The sequence below is a fragment of the Prunus dulcis genome, chromosome 4 (assembly GCF_902201215.1).
Source record: "Prunus dulcis chromosome 4, ALMONDv2, whole genome shotgun sequence".
Classification (NCBI taxonomy): Eukaryota; Viridiplantae; Streptophyta; class Magnoliopsida; order Rosales; family Rosaceae; genus Prunus; species Prunus dulcis.
This window is the reverse complement of record NC_047653.1, coordinates 4,160,649-4,178,648: the sequence shown is the minus strand read 5'-3', so window position 1 is coordinate 4,178,648 and position 18,000 is coordinate 4,160,649. Positions and strand designations below refer to the sequence as shown.

Below are 18,000 nucleotides of genomic sequence, written 5' to 3'. Positions count from 1 at the left end.
ATATACTGGTCTTTTGGCACATGTTCATGAGTGTACTAATTAGTTTTCTTTAAAAATTTCATTTTTGTTTTAGAATTAAGAAAGATATAAAATTAGATATACAATGTCGAATCATAAAAAACGACAAGACAGAAGAAAAGTAAATTGGCCCTAATTAAGTAAAACATTTCTCTTGATTCTCTTGAATCAAAGAAAAGGTGAAACGTTTCTCTTTCAACTTTTGCTATGCATCTCTTAAGTAACAGGATATGGGAAAGAAGACTCTCTTTCTCTGTCTTTTCTTTTCCTCCCCTAATACGCTTATGAACAAAATGTGCAAAGAAGTGGAAGCAAAGAAAAAGGTAAATATGATTCATGAGCCAATATATCTAGGGTTTGCCGTGGTGTAGAAGCTACATGCACTCACTTGGGGTTGTTTGGATTTAAACTAACTTTACCTAGCAGCCATTTACTTTTAACTTTAACTAGCTAGTGTAATTTGCCTCAAGTGTGGAAAAAAAAAAGAATATAAGATTCTTGAGCCAATATAGCTAAAGCTTTAACGAATCTTTGGTTAGCCAAACAATGTTGTTTGGACAAACTATTACATGCAATTTTATGAAGTGCATCAAACTTATTCTCCATCCAAATTTTCAAGACGAATATACTATATGAAAAAGGAAATTTTGTTTAGGTGCCTTGTGTTTAAAGACTTTGGGAAAGTTTCCCGTTTTTGTTATTTTAGGTTTTTTCTTTTTCCATTCGGTTCGTGTTTGATTTTCTTTGTAAATTAGGAGTTAATTTTTCTAGTTGAATTAGAAAGTTCTCTCATCATTCAGACAAATTTCAATTCTAGTTCCTGGTTTTTGAGGCTTTTCCAAAACTCGTTTCTCATATTCTCTGGGATTGCCAAGTTGCAGTCGTCTTACATATTTAAGTTTAACCAACTTAGTGGGATTGCTCTTTGCCTTTATCGGAAGAAAGTGGCGAGGGTATTTTTGGTCATATAAAGGGGGAGTTGGCGTGGGTTGGAAAGAGACAAGCAGGCCAGTCTAAAAGGAACCATCGAGACGAAGAAAAATACAATCCACCCAAACCCAAGTCATTTAAAACCAGTTGAGAGGTAAGAGCCAAACCAAAGACAACATTGCCAAGGCAAGCTATAAGCCTCAAACCCCCCCAAAAATTATAGCCAAGAAAAGAAAGGAATTCTCAGCTTCTCCTTCTCCTTCTCCCTACACAAAACACAACTCTATATCTCCCTATCAAGTTTCTTCCCAATTTTTCAAACTCCCTCTTACATCTCTCTCTCTCCATGGCAAGTTTTTTTAGCAGAATTTCCACATTCAGGATTTTTCTTCTATGTTCACTCTGTTTCTCAGGTACACTCTTTCTTTTTCTTCATTTTTGTCATGTTTTTGTTAATTTTCCCTTCAAATTCTAATGCACTTTCTCTGTTTTTGTTGCTGTATGTTTTTAACTTTTCTTTACAGATTTTGGTTTCCTGCAAGGAGTTTCATCACTTGGTATCAATTATGGCCAACTTGGCAACAATTTGCTGCCACCGGAGAAAGTCCTGGACCTCTTGAGCTCTCTAAGGATCACGAAAGCACGAATTTACGACACGAATCCTCAGGTGCTCACAGCATTTGCAAATTCTGGTGTTGAGCTAATGGTGACCATTGAGAATGCAATGCTAGGCCAATTAAGCAATCCCCAAGCAGCCTTCCAATGGGTTACCTCCCACATCAAGCCTTATGTTCCAGCCACAAAAATCACCAGCATTGCTGTGGGCAATGAGGTCTTCACAGATGATGACACAACAGTTCTGCTATCCAATCTGGTTCCAGCCATGGTCAGCATTCAAGGGGCTCTAGCTCAGCTAGGCCTTGACCAATACATCAAACTCTCAACCCCTTGTTCTTTGGCTGTGCTTCAAGAATCTTATCCGCCTTCGGCAGGTAGCTTCAAAACTGAGGTCTCTGGGGTCATGTCACAATTGTTACAGTTCCTTCAGACCACAAAGGCACCTTTCTGGATCAATGCCTATCCATATTTTGCATACAAAGGTGACCCAAATAGAGTCTCTTTGGACTATGTGCTTTTCAACCCCAATCAAGGAATGGTTGATCCTTTTACCAAACTACAGTATGACAACATGTTGTATGCTCAAGTTGATGCAGCCATTTATGCCATGGCTAGGCTGGGATTCAATGGCATTGAGGTTAAGGTCTCCGAGACTGGCTGGCCATCCAACGGGGACGAAAATGAAATCGGTGCAACTTTGCAGAATGCTGCAATTTACAATAGAAATCTGTTGAGGAGGCAGCTGCAAAATGAAGGCACGCCTTTGAGGCCTAAACTGAGGCTGGAAGTCTATGTGTTTGCTCTGTTCAATGAGAACATGAAGCCGGGGCCGACTTCCGAAAGGAACTATGGCCTGTTTCACCCTGATGGCACCATGGCTTATAATGTTGGGTTGTCTTCCGTGTCAACTAATTCAGCCACAACTCCATCCACAACAACCTCATCAGTCTCTGATTTTACTTCTTCTGCTACAAAGGTAAAATCATAGGTTCTTTCTCGCTTCCTCAAATTTCTTTTTCCTTTAACATGTGTAAATGTGCCAGAAAGGCAAAAGTGTAATAGAGATTTGTATATACTTAATACACATATCAATGCAACAAGAGCTATTTCTACATAATTAAATTACAGTCTATGTTGCACGGGCCCAACCACATGATACATGACACGACACAACACGTGGACACTGCATACCCAAAATACTGGAATGTCCGTGCAACATAGATTACAGATTTTTTGTTTCTCGAGTACTGCATGCGTAAAAAAAAAAACCAATTTCATAAGTATTGAGTGCTAAATTTGGATTAACTGTGACCTAATTCTTTTGTTTTATTCCTAATTAAATGGAATTTTTTTTGCGAAACAGGCAGCAACCATGGAATATAATCAAAGCTGGGTGTACTGGATGCTTGTATGTGTGCTGAGCTTCCAAGTTTATATGAGAATACCATTTTAAGCAAATGGGAGTTGTTGTAAATATTTACTTTTGATGGGTACAAAGATAATGAGCTCTCTATTCTTCAGAAACAATATTACTTCATTAGACAATGACCTTCAAATCGACATTTCGAAGAATGAATTACACACCAGAAATTGATCATGCAGAAGCAGCTTACTTAGTGTTTTCTTACTGTGACAAGTCCTACGTCAAGATCATGTAGTTAAAACAATTTAATTTCAATGTCATTTGATTATACATTTTACTATGTTGTTGCTTAGAGGAAAAAAAAAACTAAATATAGTGAGAGAATTCATATGGTTGTTTCTATTGGTTGCAAGGAAAAGCTGTTTCCTTTGGAACGTGGAATCCATAACAGTTCCCTGCATATATAATATTTCTCAAATTTGCTTTAAATTCATCTCTGTGGCTCTCTCTCTCTCTCTCTCTCTCTCTCTCTCTCTCACAGATTAAATATGCTGCATAAAGTTCATGTATAAAAATGAGATAATGAAATCCTAAAGTGTAAAAAAGGGAAAGGCCTTGTTTGGTTCTTTTTATTATCTTGAAGAAGCAGACAATGGGCGGCCAAACTTTATTCTCCTCCCTAGCCTATAAAAACCGTCAGCATTGGCAATTGCCTTGCCAATGGCTTTATGCAAAGGAGCTTTTTTTCTTCTTCTAGCTTTTCTTTGTCTGTTATAAGAGCTGAGAGGCAGACAATGTAAGCTCAGCCTTAGTTCAACATGATGAGGATGGTCTTCCTATTGACATCATCCAACATGCTGCACATGCTCTCCAACAAATTCCCACACCCCCCACTAAGATTTCTCATCAATCTTCTTTAGAATTTTAAACAAAAAAAGGGCAAAAATAAAGTTATTATTATTATTATTATTTCTAAATATAAGCGAGAATCTAAACTACAAAGAGAATTAGAGTTTCTTCTCACACACACTATCAAAGTATCATGGGGGTTCTTTCTGAAGACAACTATAGTTTGCAAGTCAAGGTTTCTTTCCACTGAATCACGTTTTCGAATGTAATTTTTATTAAGAGACCCATCAAGAAGTTAGATTCTCTCTGTGAAAAAGAATAAAAAAAAAGTAGTTTTCTTTGACCCTTTTTACTGAAATTAATTAACAACAACTCTACTTCTGCGGAAAACTGGTGTAGGTCGGCGTTTTCTTGGGCTTTTTGCCAAGACAAGTTAGATTAAAATTAAAATAACCTATATTATATTTAAGCCAGAAGAATATATATGTAACACATATTCCATAATCTAAGCCAGGTGGCATGATTTGATGTACCTCAATTTTCAAGTTTTCATAGGATTTTGATATGTGTGATATATTATGTGCTTATGTTTTCTGTCCAATGTATCAGACAGGCATATGCTTATCTGTCAACATTTATTTGTGTCATTTCATGCTATCTTTTTAATTGTCTTCTTCTTCTTCTTAATTCTCTTAACCTTTTAGCTTTGTGAGGGCAGCGTATAAATCCAATCACAAAGCTAGCTCTATATATATATATATATATATATATATAATATGAAGAAAAAAAAACATATTAAATATATGTTAATCTCACTGCTTAAGGCTTTTTCCTTGATTCACCACAATATTGCGTTGCATGGTTTGGAAAGGGCACATTTTTGGTGGCTTTTTTAAAATTATTTGGACATTTAAATGAGATTTGATGTCAGAGATTATTAGCTAAAAGAGATGCATGCTGCTTTGGACCACCATAATTCTTAGAAAATGATTCTTTCGACACTAATGATCTGACACAGAATATATGGTACTCCCTTTTGTGTATTTTATATGCTCACATTAGTTTAATTAATAATTTGTTTGTCACATTAGCATGATGATCATGAATTATTATTCATGATTGTAATATTCCAAAAATGATTGATTGAAGTTGGAAATTTCCATATATTTGTTGGATTCAATCCCGCAAACACATGATATATATATATCGCATATATAAGTTAGGCTAGTTAGTTAAGACAGTGTGTTCGCTCTTTTGCATTAAAGTTCCGATCCCCTCCTCATACGTTAGAATAGTTAGAATATCGTTCTGTAAAAAAAACACATTATATATCACAAAGTAATTACTCAAAAAGAAAAAGGAAAGAAACTAGAAAGGTCCTACTCAAATGACATATATAATGTGAATCTGCATGCCTTTTACTCCTTATGAAATGCTAGCTAGTGCCGATAAAATGGCTTTCATATTTATATATGCAAAGTAACCCCTGCTTTTGTTTCCAAGGGTCAAAGGCAATTGTTCGATTGCGGTAGTTTATTTATCGATAGTTGTGATTTTAATAAGGGCACAATGATAGGTTGTTTAGCCTCATATGCCATGTTTAGGGATCATGCATGATGGATTAGGCCTTAATTACTTCTTTAATGTTGTCTTTAATTGGTACATAATTGTGGAAGATGCTTTTATAAAGGCACCGTCCTCTTCCACATGGGAAGTTTTCAGTTTTCGGCAGTTGCTTAGTCAGAGGTACATTAATAGTAAACAATATTGAAAATTTTAAAAATTAAAAAATAAAAAGTATAAATTCTGCTCATATTTCCTTGTAGATTGGGAGTATTTTAGCTCACCACTTTAACTCAAAGTGTATACTCACTATCATTCTCAACACTTGACACATGTCCATAAACATAACTATAGTTACAGAAATCAAAGTAAAAAGTTAATCATAGTTAGGCATATGGGCACATGTCATGTATTAAGAATGGTGGTGAGCATACACCTTAGGTTAAAATGGTTACCAAAAATATTTCCATTGTAGATCTGGAAACTTTGGATATATTTCTCAAAATGGTAATTAATATTATATTATATTTATTTATCTAGCAATGCAAGTCAATAATGTTATTATTCTTTAATAATTATATGTTTCTTTCCCACTAAGTCACTAACCTCTCACCATCTGCAATAGCTCTTCATGTGCGATAGGCTCTTTCTGTGTCAACTGTATGAATATTTATAAAAACCTTGTCAGCATTTGGAGAAAGTGAGCAGAAATTTAAAGACTAAACAGTTTTGAATTCTCTAAACCAAAAAAACAAAAAAACAAAAAAAAAAACTGTTTTAAATTCAAAGTAGATTTTTTTGGGGGGTAATTAGATTCAAAGTGCTATTTCTCCTCAGTGTTTATCTCGTCATTAACATACTAATTAAGGTCGGTTGGTAAATAGTATAAGTTCGCACCAAATTGAGGGTAACACACTCCCTATAATGATATTAGTCATAGAAACTAGCTACCTACCTCCTTGCACCATGTACTTATTATAAAGATTATAAATTTTTTAAACTATTTGGAAAATCCACATAAACCCTAAACAAAAGCAACTCAAAACAAGAAGCTAAATTAATAAGTACGATAATCAGGGCGAGTGAGTCATACTATATATAATTTAAAATACTAAAGTCTCATTAATTTAAGAGTTTTTTATTTTATTTTATTTAAATTTAGAAATTATAGGATTGCATTCATAATTCAGCCAAAAAAGCCACTAATCACAAAGACCTAATACAAATTAGCCACGAATGGTCATTACAATAACGGAGCAGTTTAACATTAAAATTAAAACAATTTAATGCGCTTCCACTAATATCAAAATTTAAGAGTGTGTTTACTTATTAAGATTTGGGAAGTCATGAATCGGGAAATATAAGAATAGGGAAATTTTACTGAACTCAATCTAATGAGAATATTACGTTACGGATTTAATATGAAACCTACATAATTTTTTTATCTTTAATATATTAATAAACGCAAAAAAAGTCATGAATTAATAATGTATTAATAAAACCATAAATTAATAAAGTATTAGTAAACGAAAGAGAAATCATACTACAAGAGAAGCATTTCTGTTTTTATATATATTGTACTACTAGCCCATTCATGTTTGCGATAGCACAATTTCTAATTTTCTTAATTAATGCGAAATAAAATAAATTGGAAGCCCACTCTTTGTAACCAATCGCATTAGAGCACGTATTCTTCTAAGCTCCTCTATATATATTTCAAAATTCAAAATTTCGTTGACCGTTCAGAAACCACAATTTCTGAGCCATCTCCTCTGCAGATTGCAATGGCGCTCTCTGCTGCGTTTCGGGAACGACTTGAGCACATGGAGCATACTCGTAACCAACGCCTCTCTCTCCTCCAGGTACCAAGCACAAACCCTAATCTCCTTCAATTCTGTTCAATTTCTCTAAGAATCAGAAATTTAAAATTGCTTATTTCGTCAAATTTCCTACGCTTTCTCTGAGGCCAAATTGGAGCAAAAATCTGATTAGTTCTGGCTTCGTTTGCAGGCAGAGAAAGAAGTGCAGGAGAACAAGTCTCAGGCGTTGGTTTTGAGGATCGCAAGCATGAGGGCCACGGAGCAGAGGTGCTTGGCGCTCGACCAAAAGATCGCATCGCAAAGCTTCAAGATTTGGGCGCTGAGGTCCGAGATCGATCGCCTCGACGAGAAAAATCAAACCGATTCACATCAATTGAGGTATTAGTTTCTTCTCAATTGATTAATTAGGTTAAAATTAGAACTTAATCTCGTATTGGAATTGGGAATGGAATGTTAGGGTTTTGAAGAGTGAGGTGGAGGAGCTTGAGGACTTGGAGAAGGAGAAGAACAGGTTTTATGAACTGAAGGGCTCTGAAATGAAGGAGTTCAAGCAAAATGTGGAGAGGTTTGCTTTTGAATGCCAAATGCAAGTTCAAAATTTGAAGAAGGGCATCAATGAGGTGAAAAAAGAACCCAATCAAACCCTACAGATCTCAACTTTAATGATATGCAAAGCAAGATTTGGGAATTTCAAAATTCAAGGGCTTTTGAGGATGCAATTTAGATGTTTGATTGATGAAGATTCTTACAACTTTAACATGGGTTTTTTTTTTTGGGCCTTTATCTCAGATTCAATCGAGCTTTGTCAAATTCCAAGGCAGTGACAGATGCACAAGTGATTCTGAGATAGCTGCGGCTGAAATGAGAAAGTCCGAGCTTTTAGCTATGAAAGAGGAGCTTGATGGAAAGTTGGCTTCTAATTACCAAATTAGAGCCCAATTGCAAAAGCAGCTTCAAACCATTCTAACCAAACACAAACAAGACACAAGTTACAAATCCTGATCACCATAGTGTGCACATTAGCATATATCTGATTCTCATAAGACACTGCTAATATTGCCACTCTTGCAAGTGCATCATTGTACATAATAATTGTAGAGACATACATTGATACACAAATTCTGATAATTTGCAACGCAAATCATATTATGACTTTACAAAAAAGATGCTTTTATAGGATTTCAGGTAGCAACTAGCTCGTACCCGAGTAACGTTTTTGTTCTCTCAGTACTGAAAGAGGTCTCAAATTCAACTCACACTTTCTCCATTGACATAAAATGACACTTTCTCCATTGACATAAAATGAGAACAGGCTTTTGGGCTATGGGATCTGAGAATAACAGGCCGAGAACCAAGCCCAAATAATAAGCCCTAACAAACTTTCACGTGTATCGAGCCCACGATTTGCAACCGAAACGTCGAATCTAGAACCTTATTGGAACTTCGACCAAAACAAGAAAAAGAATCTTATTGGAACAGTAAATTCCCAATATACCCTTCTCATTTCCCTCGCTAAGCTTATAGAAATTTATGCGGCTTCTTGTCTTAAACCAAATATAAATACCCATCTAAACCATCAAAGGCGCTCTGTTTCTTTTGAGAGCAATTACAATTAGCAAAGATAGTGTGAAGGAAAAGAAACCAAGCGAAGAGTGAAAGAAAGACGAAAATGGCAGACGAAGTGGCGCTAGATTTGGTGGAGCTCCGCCACCTTAAGAGCATTGCTACACGACCCCATATCATCAACTTCATTTCCTCTGCGATTCGCACTTTGGAAAAGGTCCCATTTCTATATCTGTACTGTTTCATTTACAAGCCACTATTTTGTTCTCCTTATATATCTTAAGCATGGGTCGCAAAGTTTTTGCGGAAAATATGTATGATTGCTTGATAATGTACCCAGTTTATTGTATGAAAATGGGGTTTACAGTTATGGAAGAAATGGGTATTGAGTTCTTGAGTTCAATATGATGTGGGTTTACAAATTGTTCTTGAGTACTTTTGCAATTTTTTTCTACTTCCTGTTAGCTGACGAGTGTATGAAAATGGGGTGGGTACAGTTTTGAAGAAAATGGGTCTTGAGTTCTTGAGTTCAATGTGATACGGATTCTTCGATTCTGGGTCAAAAATAAAACATCCTATTTGAGGCTGTTATCGTTCTTAGTTGCATAAACTCGCTTCTTGGAATTTCAAAAGAAGGTGATTTCTCTTTTTCTTGGTATTATATGATTCTTGATAAGAAAAAAGTCCCCAACCCTGTCCACTTTCCTGGTAAATGAAGGTTAATTCTTTCCGGGTATGCGAAGTAGTTATGTCTAAACAAAGAAGGGTTTACAGATATGGAAGAAAATGGGTCGTTCATTTTTATCTCGTATGAAGTGAGTTTTTGGGAGTTCAATATGATATGGGTACAATTTAGAAATGCTTTTCTGGGTGGTGAAAAACAGAGTGCTTTTGTAATTTTTGTTCTGTTGTTGTGCCTTCCTCTTGTTAGCAGAAGAGGCCAAAACTTATAACTACTGATCATAATAACCAGGGATGGGTAGAGTTATGAATAACCTGAACCTGGTTTTGGGTTTGGTTGTGGATCAAAGTGATTTCTTTCCAGGCATGCATGCAAATGAGTGCCATCACACGGTTGTAGATGATTGTGGTGTCTTTAGTTGTTGTCTGATCAATGATGTCAAATATGTCTGTGGATTCTTTGACCTGTGTTGTTGAAGTTTGATTTGGCATTATTTAAACTCTACTAGTCCTCCACTAAATTGTTTTTCAGAGAGTGAGATATTATTGTTCCACGTCAAGCCTATACATTAACTTTTCTTTCTTTGCTTATAATAGGCTTATAGCAGCTAATGTTGTTTGATCATTACAGATGCCACAAGGGGATGCTACTGCAGTTTCCACCCCTGCTCTGCTACATGACAAGCCTGTGCCATTCAGCTGGGACCAAGATAATGATAACGTCAAGGTGAGGATGTATTTACCGTGTGTATTTACTATCTAGGAGATGAGATATTATTGTATCATGTAGCACATACTAAATTCGTTTTAACCCACCACGTAACTTTTCTATCTTTGCTTATACGCTTATAAAAGCTAATGTTGTCTGATTATTACAGTTATCAAATGAGGCTGCTACTTTGCCTATTCCAATTTTAGCTACAACTTGCACCCCTGGTCGGCATTATGAGATGCTTGGGTCATTCGGCTGGGAACAAAATAATATTGATGTCAAGGTGAGGATGTTTTTACCATGTGATTTTACGTAGGATAAGCACGTCTAGGTTGCTTGTCTCATTTACGTGTTCTGCAATGAGGCAACATCAAAGCAACAAAATGAGTTATGCTATTGTTCTGCTTATAAGCAATGGTCATGTGTCTTCCAATTGCTAATTTTATGGTTTTTGGTGTTCTTCTTTCCTTCCTCCTGCAGATATATATATATCTGAAGGGAGTTGATCAGGAGAACATAGAGGCTGGCTTCTCGCCTTCGTCCTTTCACATCAAACTCCATGATGTTGAAGGAAAGAATTACAAATTTGCTATACCTGAACTGCACAAGGAGATTGTCCCAGGGAGGTGTAGGGTGATAACCAAGCCTGAAAAGGTTGTCATCACTTTGGTTAAGGCTTCAAGGGATTACTGGTTGGATTTGAAGTTCAAGGAGGAAAGGGTACTTCATCATTTTCTTTGGACCGCCCATTTTATGCTTTGGCAAAGGCAGAAATGGAACTAATTGTTTTGTTGTTTGATCTTGCAGCCGATGCCGATGCCAAATTGGGATGAAGAACCAGATCCTTTGGCAGGATTCATGGGCATAATGAAGGTAAGGTTATCAAGCTTTGAGGTTGATAGCATGTACACATGTATATGCATGCAAATCCACATTTGAAAACAAACATCAGTATTGTCATGCATGAAGATGTGAATGCAATCACATTGAATAAACGTGCATGTACACTATATATCTGTTTGGTTAATTACTGTATGAAATGCAACTTGCAGAATATGTACGAAGAAGGGGATCCGGAGATGAAAAGAACAGTTGCCAAAGCATGGACTGAAGCGAAATTCGGGAGAAACCCCTGATTCCTCATCGAAGAGGTGTTCAATCAATCTGGGGCTATAGAACATTATTTTTTGAGTAGTTTTTTTGCTTCTGGCAGGCTTTATGGTAGTTAGTCCTTTTGTTGCTGGACGAATGTCATGGAAGTCTATTGAACATAGCTTTTTCTAAAATCTTAGATGGTAGGCTGGAACCCTTTCCGTTTCGCGTAGTAGCCTCTAATCGATGATCATTTGATGTGGATTTGATATTGGAACTATCATATTTGTAGTTGAACTGATATTATATAACATGTCAGTGTCACAAACAGGAAAGGTTTCCATAACGAGTAGCATGAAATGTTGTTCAATATTGTGAAACAATTTCAACTCTGCTGTGAGTTGAAGAAATGGCAGATTGGGGAAATTTTTCTTTTTGTTTACAGGGAAGTTTGGTTTCGAAATGGACATGACAAGTGTTATTATCTCTCTAGTATCATCTGCTCTCGAGTTTAAATGTGACCTGAGTATACCATATATACCCCTCACATGCATATTCAATCAATGCCATCTTCTGCTCTCGAGACTTCTTATGGCTTTCTAGTTAGCTAAAACAATCCTTCCTTTGGTTTTGACGTCCTTACGAAGAAAAGTGTTGTAGCTCGACGCTTTGTTGGCCATTTTGGCTAAGACAAATTAAAATTAAAATAACCTAAATTATTTAATCAAACAAATTAAGTTTATTTCTATGATTAGCCAGAAGAAAATAAGCATGCAAGTGTCATTAGGAAATGAATTGGTAATTGAAAAGCTAGCTGTAATTTTATTTTAAACTTGCTAGTCCAGCAGGAAAAATAGTACCAATATTACATTAACCAGGTCACTTGGATAAATACCATCCTTTAACAAAACGAAAACATAAAATTCTGAAAAGTAAATCTGCAAAGAAACGGACACATAGCATAGATGGCGCTTGACTGACTGGATGGCGCAGGCAGGCAGGCAGGCAGGCAGGCAGGCAGCATGAACGATCAGGGCATTGGCAGCTGCATGTGAAAAAAAATTACCAAAAGCTACATGCGGAGATCATTCCATGCAAAAAAAAAAGGAAACTGCCAAGCCAAGTGGTATTTTCTTTTTTCTTGCTTTGGTTTATATAGAATTTTTCTTGTCTTGAGCAGAATCAATATTCAATACCCCTGGCCTGCTCTTCCTCGAGTCCCAAGCAATGACAAAGAAAGATACTGGCATTAATAATTTTAGTTTTTAATATTCACGATGGTACGTATTACTATTAGATGCACTCCCTACTTTATATTTTTTCCTTGCTACTCTGTTTTATCACATTTATTATACTTTGCTTGTGATGTGAGAGACTAGTTGGGTTTTATGATATCAACGTTTCAAACTCACCTTTCTTTTTAAAAAATAAAAAATAAAATAAATAGTATAGCCGCGCGGCTATACTATGATCTTATTTTTGACATGTGGCCCCTAATCGTTAGACGGTCCTCTTTTAAAAAAAATAATAATAGTACAGCCGCACGGCTATACTCAGTGTTTTAATTTTTTTTTATTTTTAAAAAGCCTTCTTGTGGCCCCGAATCGCTGGGGGTTCTCTTTTTATGTAAAAAAAAAAATTAGTCTAGCCGCACGGCTATACTCAGTTTTTTAAAATAAAAAAAAGTATAGCCGGCGGCTTTTTTAACACGTGGCACCTAATCGCTCGAGCATCCCTTTTTTTAATAAATAAATAATATAGCCGCGTGGCTATACTTGGTTTTATCAACATTTCTTAAACAGTATAGCCGGTCGCCTATACTCTGTTTTATTAATGTTTGTCAAAAAAATAGTATAGAGCGCGAATTACTTATTTTGACACGTGGGCAGCTAAGCGGTTTTTTTATTTTTTTAAAATAGTATAGCCGCCCGGCTACACTATTTCTTTCTACATTTTTTTAAACGAATTTTTGTTTATTTATTCTCTCTTTTATATGAGTTGCATGAAAGTTTTTTGTTCATACTTTCAAAAAATGAACCAACTGGAATCTTAACGTACATTTCAGTTCCTATCCAGATTTTTTTTTCAGATTTCGGAATTTCAAATGTCGAGATTTGTTTCAAGAGCGCCAAAGTTTGCAGATCGAAATCAGTCATGAATAAGAATTCCTTATCCAATTTTCACCTCTAATCTTAATAGCCGGTTCAAGTAAAACCCAGTAACTTACACGAGCAGCTTCGAAATCAAATCAGTAACCTGGAAATTTCAAGACTCAATTATGACTGCAGCTTCCATCATCCATGTCCATGTCGCCTACTCCAAATTCATTGTCATCTTCCTGTGCTTGGTCAACATCCCAAAGATTGTCGGAAGGTGCATGGTTGTCCACATCATCATTGCGAACTGCCTCCCGTTGACGAGGATTCTTTCTTGACTGCAAACGATTTCATATTCTCATCACTGAAAAATGAATCGAAGTCCTTTGGAAGGCCTGCAATATTTATCATTGGATTGGATGAGATATCCTGCATCTCAACAACCCAAATGAGATATTCTACTACATCTGGACAAGTAGATGCATATTACATGATACATTCCACCAAACAAATTGATCTCGGAAGCTGCCCAAGCATAAAAGAAATAGTTTGATCACCCGAAAACCATGAGAAGAATTAGCCAAATTGATCTCGGAATTAGCCAATTATAAACAGAAAATAAATGTCAATATAGTATATTAACCATGAGAAGAATTAGCCACCATACCTGGCAACCATCAACAGTAGTAATCTCCACTAATTTTTCAAACTCCACACCGTAAGTACTTCTGAAACGTTGTTTCAGGCGTTCTACTTGCCCTCTGTATGGGGATATAATCGCCAACTGATTACTTGATTTAAGCTCTGGATATGTACTTACGAGCTTATGATGTAAGAGCATGACAAAGTTAACCTCATTAATGAAAAAAAAGTGTTACCTTATAATTGTAAAAGAACCTGTCTCGTTCACTACAAGAAGTTACCAAAGACTTCATGTTTGACAGCCTTCAACGTGATTTAGCTGCATATGGATTCGAATTTGTAACTTCTCCAGACAGATACATTCTAATCCGAAAACCACTTGGTTGACGACTTTCTACCAACGCAAAAGCATAGATTGTTGGACTAAGAGTTTCCTTTTCATACTGCAATAAGAAGTGCCATCAAAACAGTAAGTAACCTACATAATATATAAATTATGTCATTCCTCTTACGTCTGTCTTCTTTTTATGTTTTTTTTAGAAAAGTTGATAATTGGGTCTAGTCATCGAATTATTGTTTATTGATACAAGTCCCTTGACTAGTTTGCCACGTAGATTACATTCCATCTTTGACATGTTGATTCAAACTTTTGTATTTAACCGATTTGTATTTAAATTTTTTTGTTCCTATTATATCCCTATTGTCTAAAATGAGTAAGATGAGAATTTATATGCCATTATTTTTATTTTTGTTCACGCTATGGTAGCGGTATAGTATATACTCTTGTAGATAAATTATCCTATGGTGTAGGTATATTGTCATATTGCCTATTGCATAGGTATATATTTGTTTTTTCATATTTTAGACAATGAATAATAGTATTTTATGTACATTTTTTTATAGGTAACATACAATTTTATTTGTCTATTTTTGTATCTGACTTATAGGTAGTCTTCTAATTTATGTTCCTAACTTATATGTAGTATTCTAATTTATGTTCATGACTTATAGGTAACACGATTTATCACTAAGTTTTTTTCGTTGCTAATAAAAACATTATTTACATGTATGTTAGGTACATAATTTAATGTGAATGCTTGCCTAATTGATTAGTATAATATTTCGTCCTTTACTTCAATTGATTAGTATGTTCTTGCCTCAAGTGAAGACTTTAAGCTGTAAATTTCACGTTTACAATTTACTGATTTTGCATAAACCGCCAAGAGATGCAACGTGTGGTTTGGGGATGCCTTCAGTTAGAAGAACACTGATCTTACTTTCAACCCAAGAGAAAAAAGACTATTGATTTTATAATTAATAAATAAATTAAAAAAATTTCTTATTGGCAACATTTCATAAAATTCAAATCATCTCGTAGCAATGTATTTATTAATTTTGTTTTCTAAATAAGGACCAAGGTATTAACTTTATATTTTTATTACCTTCGAATACTAGTGTTATTAGAAATTTAACTTATCAAACATATTATATAAGTAAAAGAAAAAGAATTGAGCTTAACCTTTCAAACATCTTTTCAAACCAAAAAATGAAATAAAACAATTCAGTTTGGTAATTACTTAAAGGAGAGAAAAGAACTAATTTTAAAGTAATTTACTTGTCGTGTTTATTATTAGAATACATTTCTATTGGATTCCATACGAAAGTCGTCGACATGTCGTTTCTGTACACTTTGACAACGTTGTAAGTTGTAACTAATTGAAGATTGTGTCAATTGACCAATGTTCTAAAAATAGCTGCGCGGCAGGCACGTGCCTAGCGCCTAGAGGAGTAATCGACTAGGCTTTTATTTATTTATAATTATTTTGTATTATAAATTATAAATTTATACATAAATAGTGCAAAAATAAAAGGACATATAAATGATAAAGTACCATAATATATATATATATATATATAAAGCAAAAGGTAGAGAATGATAAAACATTCAAAATACCTTTGGTTAATACAAATATTAAGAATTGAAATTATTAATTAAATGAGGATAATATGATAAATTCACTCTTTTTCACATTTAAAAAAAATTAAAAGAAAAATCAGATAAAAGATTCTATTTTTATGGAATACAACTACCCATTATCTTTTATAATTCTAAAATAAATTTAAATTTTTTAAAAAAAGCCTCACGCAGGCGCGGAAGCGCATTTGGAGAGGCTAGTTGATATAAAACATGGGAAATAGTTAGGCATAAAACCTAGGTTTTCTTTGGAGGGTGCATTTGCTAACGCGTGGGTTGAGAATCTCTTAATTGTATTTAACTTTTCAAACTGACTTCAAAAGCACTAGATTAACACACCAACATGAAATATCGTTTATCGAGCCTCCCTTAGTGTAAAAGGACTGTGACTTCATTAGCTGAAAATGTTTTAGAAGAAGGATTGACCTCGAGTTCATTGACATCCTATTTTTTGTTGTTGAATTTATGGGTCAAACCCGTGTTATTTGTTATAAATAAAATCTATTTTTTTTATTATTCTTGCCCAATGGCCTAATAGCTGGAAATCATTAGAATGTGAGGTATTGGAAATAATTTAAATTCTCATTCCCCAATATTGCTTGTACAAATAAAATAATTGAAGAAATAGCTCTAGTCCAATGGACTAAAGTGGTATTTCAGCCCCAAATCTTAAAATGAGATTACAAAATTGTATATTTCAAGCATATAGCCGGGCGGCTATACTCGCCAAATGTATTAGAAAATTTTAAACGTATAGCCGGTCGGCTATACTTTCTAAATACATTCGAATATTTTAAAAGTATAAATGTTAATATATTCGAATATTTTAAGAGTATAGCCGCGCGGCTACACTCTTTTAATATATTCAAAACGAACACGAAGCTTGCACTCGCAGAGGACGGAGGTTGCAGTCGAAGTTTCGCTTCTCTATCAACTCAAGCTTCGATTTGTTTTCTTCGGTTTCGGCTGCTTCGTCCTCCGGGTTCGGCAACGAAAAAGGACCCAACCCGCCTAGGAGGCCCGCCCAACCGCCTAGCCGCCTAGCGCCCGCCTAGACGGAGGTTGCAGTCGAAGTTTCGCTTCTCTAACAACTCGAGCCTCGATTTGTTTTCTTTAGTTTCGGCTGCTTCGTCCTCCGCGTTCGGCAACTAAAAAAGACCGAACCCGCCTAGGAGGCCCGCCCAGCCGCCTAGCGCCCGCCTAGCCATCTCGCTGCCCGCCTAGGCCCATTTTTGAGAGTCTACAGCACAAGATGCGGAGGATAGACTCGAAACGGCTGCCTCTCAGGCTCAAAAGGTCATGCACTGATGTACTCAATCCATCTTTGGTCTATGGCTATGAGTGTGTGATGTTGTTAGTGTGGTGTTCATTTTGCCATTGGCTTCTTTCTCTTTGCTTTCAGATGGCTGACATTGTTACAGAACAATGGATTCAAATTCAGTGCCTTGAGCAGGCTCTTTATATTACACAAGTAAGTTTTTTCTGCTTGAAACTGGCTTCAGGTTCTTTATTTGCTAAATTCATAAGTTTTGCTGATTCACTAATATTTGCTAGTTTCTTCTTGGTTGGACTGCTTTTCATTGTTCGGATATTGCATTTCTGTTATAGATTTTGACATTTGATCATGCCCTCTTGTTTGCTGAGAGAAAAAAGAAAAAAGAAGAGATAGAGGTGTGCATATCACTGTTCTTTATTTGCCCTCTTGTTGGCTAATATGCCGTTAGAGAAACAGAGATAGAGCTGTGCATATCACTGTGCTGGTTGTAACATTTGGCTAATATGTACCTACAGGAACTATGAATATGTCTGTTTTCTAACTGTCCAACATTCAGTCCCATATAGCATGGCTGTTCTAACAGATGTTCTATAAACTTAGCTTTCAATTCTAGCAAAATATGATGATCACACTATATATATGCTTAACAAAACCCTCCATTTTACCTATCGTGCTTTGATTCTATGAGCCACATAATCTCCATTCTCCCCTTGTATATATGGATGATTGAGTACCTGCTAGATAGTGAAAGTTTTTGCTTTTTGATATACTCTTAGTGGTGCAATTGGTTGCTCTTATGTCT

At 35.5% G+C, this 18,000-nt stretch overlaps 3 protein-coding genes across 3 annotated transcripts; all 3 read left to right on the top strand.

The window, feature by feature from the left end:
- Nucleotides 1-1,071: 1,071 nt before the first annotated feature.
- On the top strand, nt 1,072-3,319 carry LOC117624882 (glucan endo-1,3-beta-glucosidase 14). Its single transcript, XM_034356381.1, has 3 exons — nt 1,072-1,361; nt 1,473-2,542; nt 2,930-3,319. Exons 1-3 carry the CDS (start codon nt 1,295-1,297, stop codon nt 3,017-3,019), a joined length of 1,227 nt encoding a protein of 408 aa, XP_034212272.1. The 5' UTR covers nt 1,072-1,294; the 3' UTR covers nt 3,020-3,319.
- Nucleotides 3,320-7,097: 3,778 nt separating this feature from the next.
- LOC117626363 (myosin-9) lies at nt 7,098-8,257 on the top strand. Its single transcript, XM_034358028.1, has 4 exons — nt 7,098-7,203; nt 7,352-7,539; nt 7,619-7,781; nt 7,951-8,257. Exons 1-4 carry the CDS (start codon nt 7,126-7,128, stop codon nt 8,161-8,163), a joined length of 642 nt encoding a protein of 213 aa, XP_034213919.1. The 5' UTR covers nt 7,098-7,125; the 3' UTR covers nt 8,164-8,257.
- A 516-nt stretch (nt 8,258-8,773) lies between these two features.
- Nucleotides 8,774-11,647, top strand: LOC117625926 (calcyclin-binding protein). Its single transcript, XM_034357518.1, has 6 exons — nt 8,774-8,941; nt 10,037-10,132; nt 10,284-10,400; nt 10,598-10,837; nt 10,925-10,990; nt 11,170-11,647. Exons 1-6 carry the CDS (start codon nt 8,831-8,833, stop codon nt 11,251-11,253), a joined length of 714 nt encoding a protein of 237 aa, XP_034213409.1. The 5' UTR covers nt 8,774-8,830; the 3' UTR covers nt 11,254-11,647.
- Nucleotides 11,648-18,000: the final 6,353 nt, after the last annotated feature.

Bases quoted from the DNA above. Each gene is read 5' to 3' on its own strand.
- LOC117624882 (XM_034356381.1), top strand. From the start codon at position 1,295: ATGGCAAGTTTTTTTAGCAGAATTTCCACATTCAGGATTTTTCTTCTA. The intron at 1,362-1,472 runs GTACACTCTTTC...TTTTCTTTACAG, and splicing joins ATGTTCACTCTGTTTCTCAG to ATTTTGGTTTCCTGCAAGGA. The intron at 2,543-2,929 runs GTAAAATCATAG...TTTGCGAAACAG, and splicing joins TTACTTCTTCTGCTACAAAG to GCAGCAACCATGGAATATAA.
- LOC117626363 (XM_034358028.1), top strand. From the start codon at position 7,126: ATGGCGCTCTCTGCTGCGTTTCGGGAACGACTTGAGCACATGGAGCAT. The intron at 7,540-7,618 runs GTATTAGTTTCT...ATGGAATGTTAG, and splicing joins ACCGATTCACATCAATTGAG to GGTTTTGAAGAGTGAGGTGG. The intron at 7,782-7,950 runs GTGAAAAAAGAA...CCTTTATCTCAG, and splicing joins TGAAGAAGGGCATCAATGAG to ATTCAATCGAGCTTTGTCAA.
- LOC117625926 (XM_034357518.1), top strand. From the start codon at position 8,831: ATGGCAGACGAAGTGGCGCTAGATTTGGTGGAGCTCCGCCACCTTAAG. The intron at 10,133-10,283 runs GTGAGGATGTAT...TGATTATTACAG, and splicing joins AAGATAATGATAACGTCAAG to TTATCAAATGAGGCTGCTAC. The intron at 10,401-10,597 runs GTGAGGATGTTT...TTCCTCCTGCAG, and splicing joins AAAATAATATTGATGTCAAG to ATATATATATATCTGAAGGG.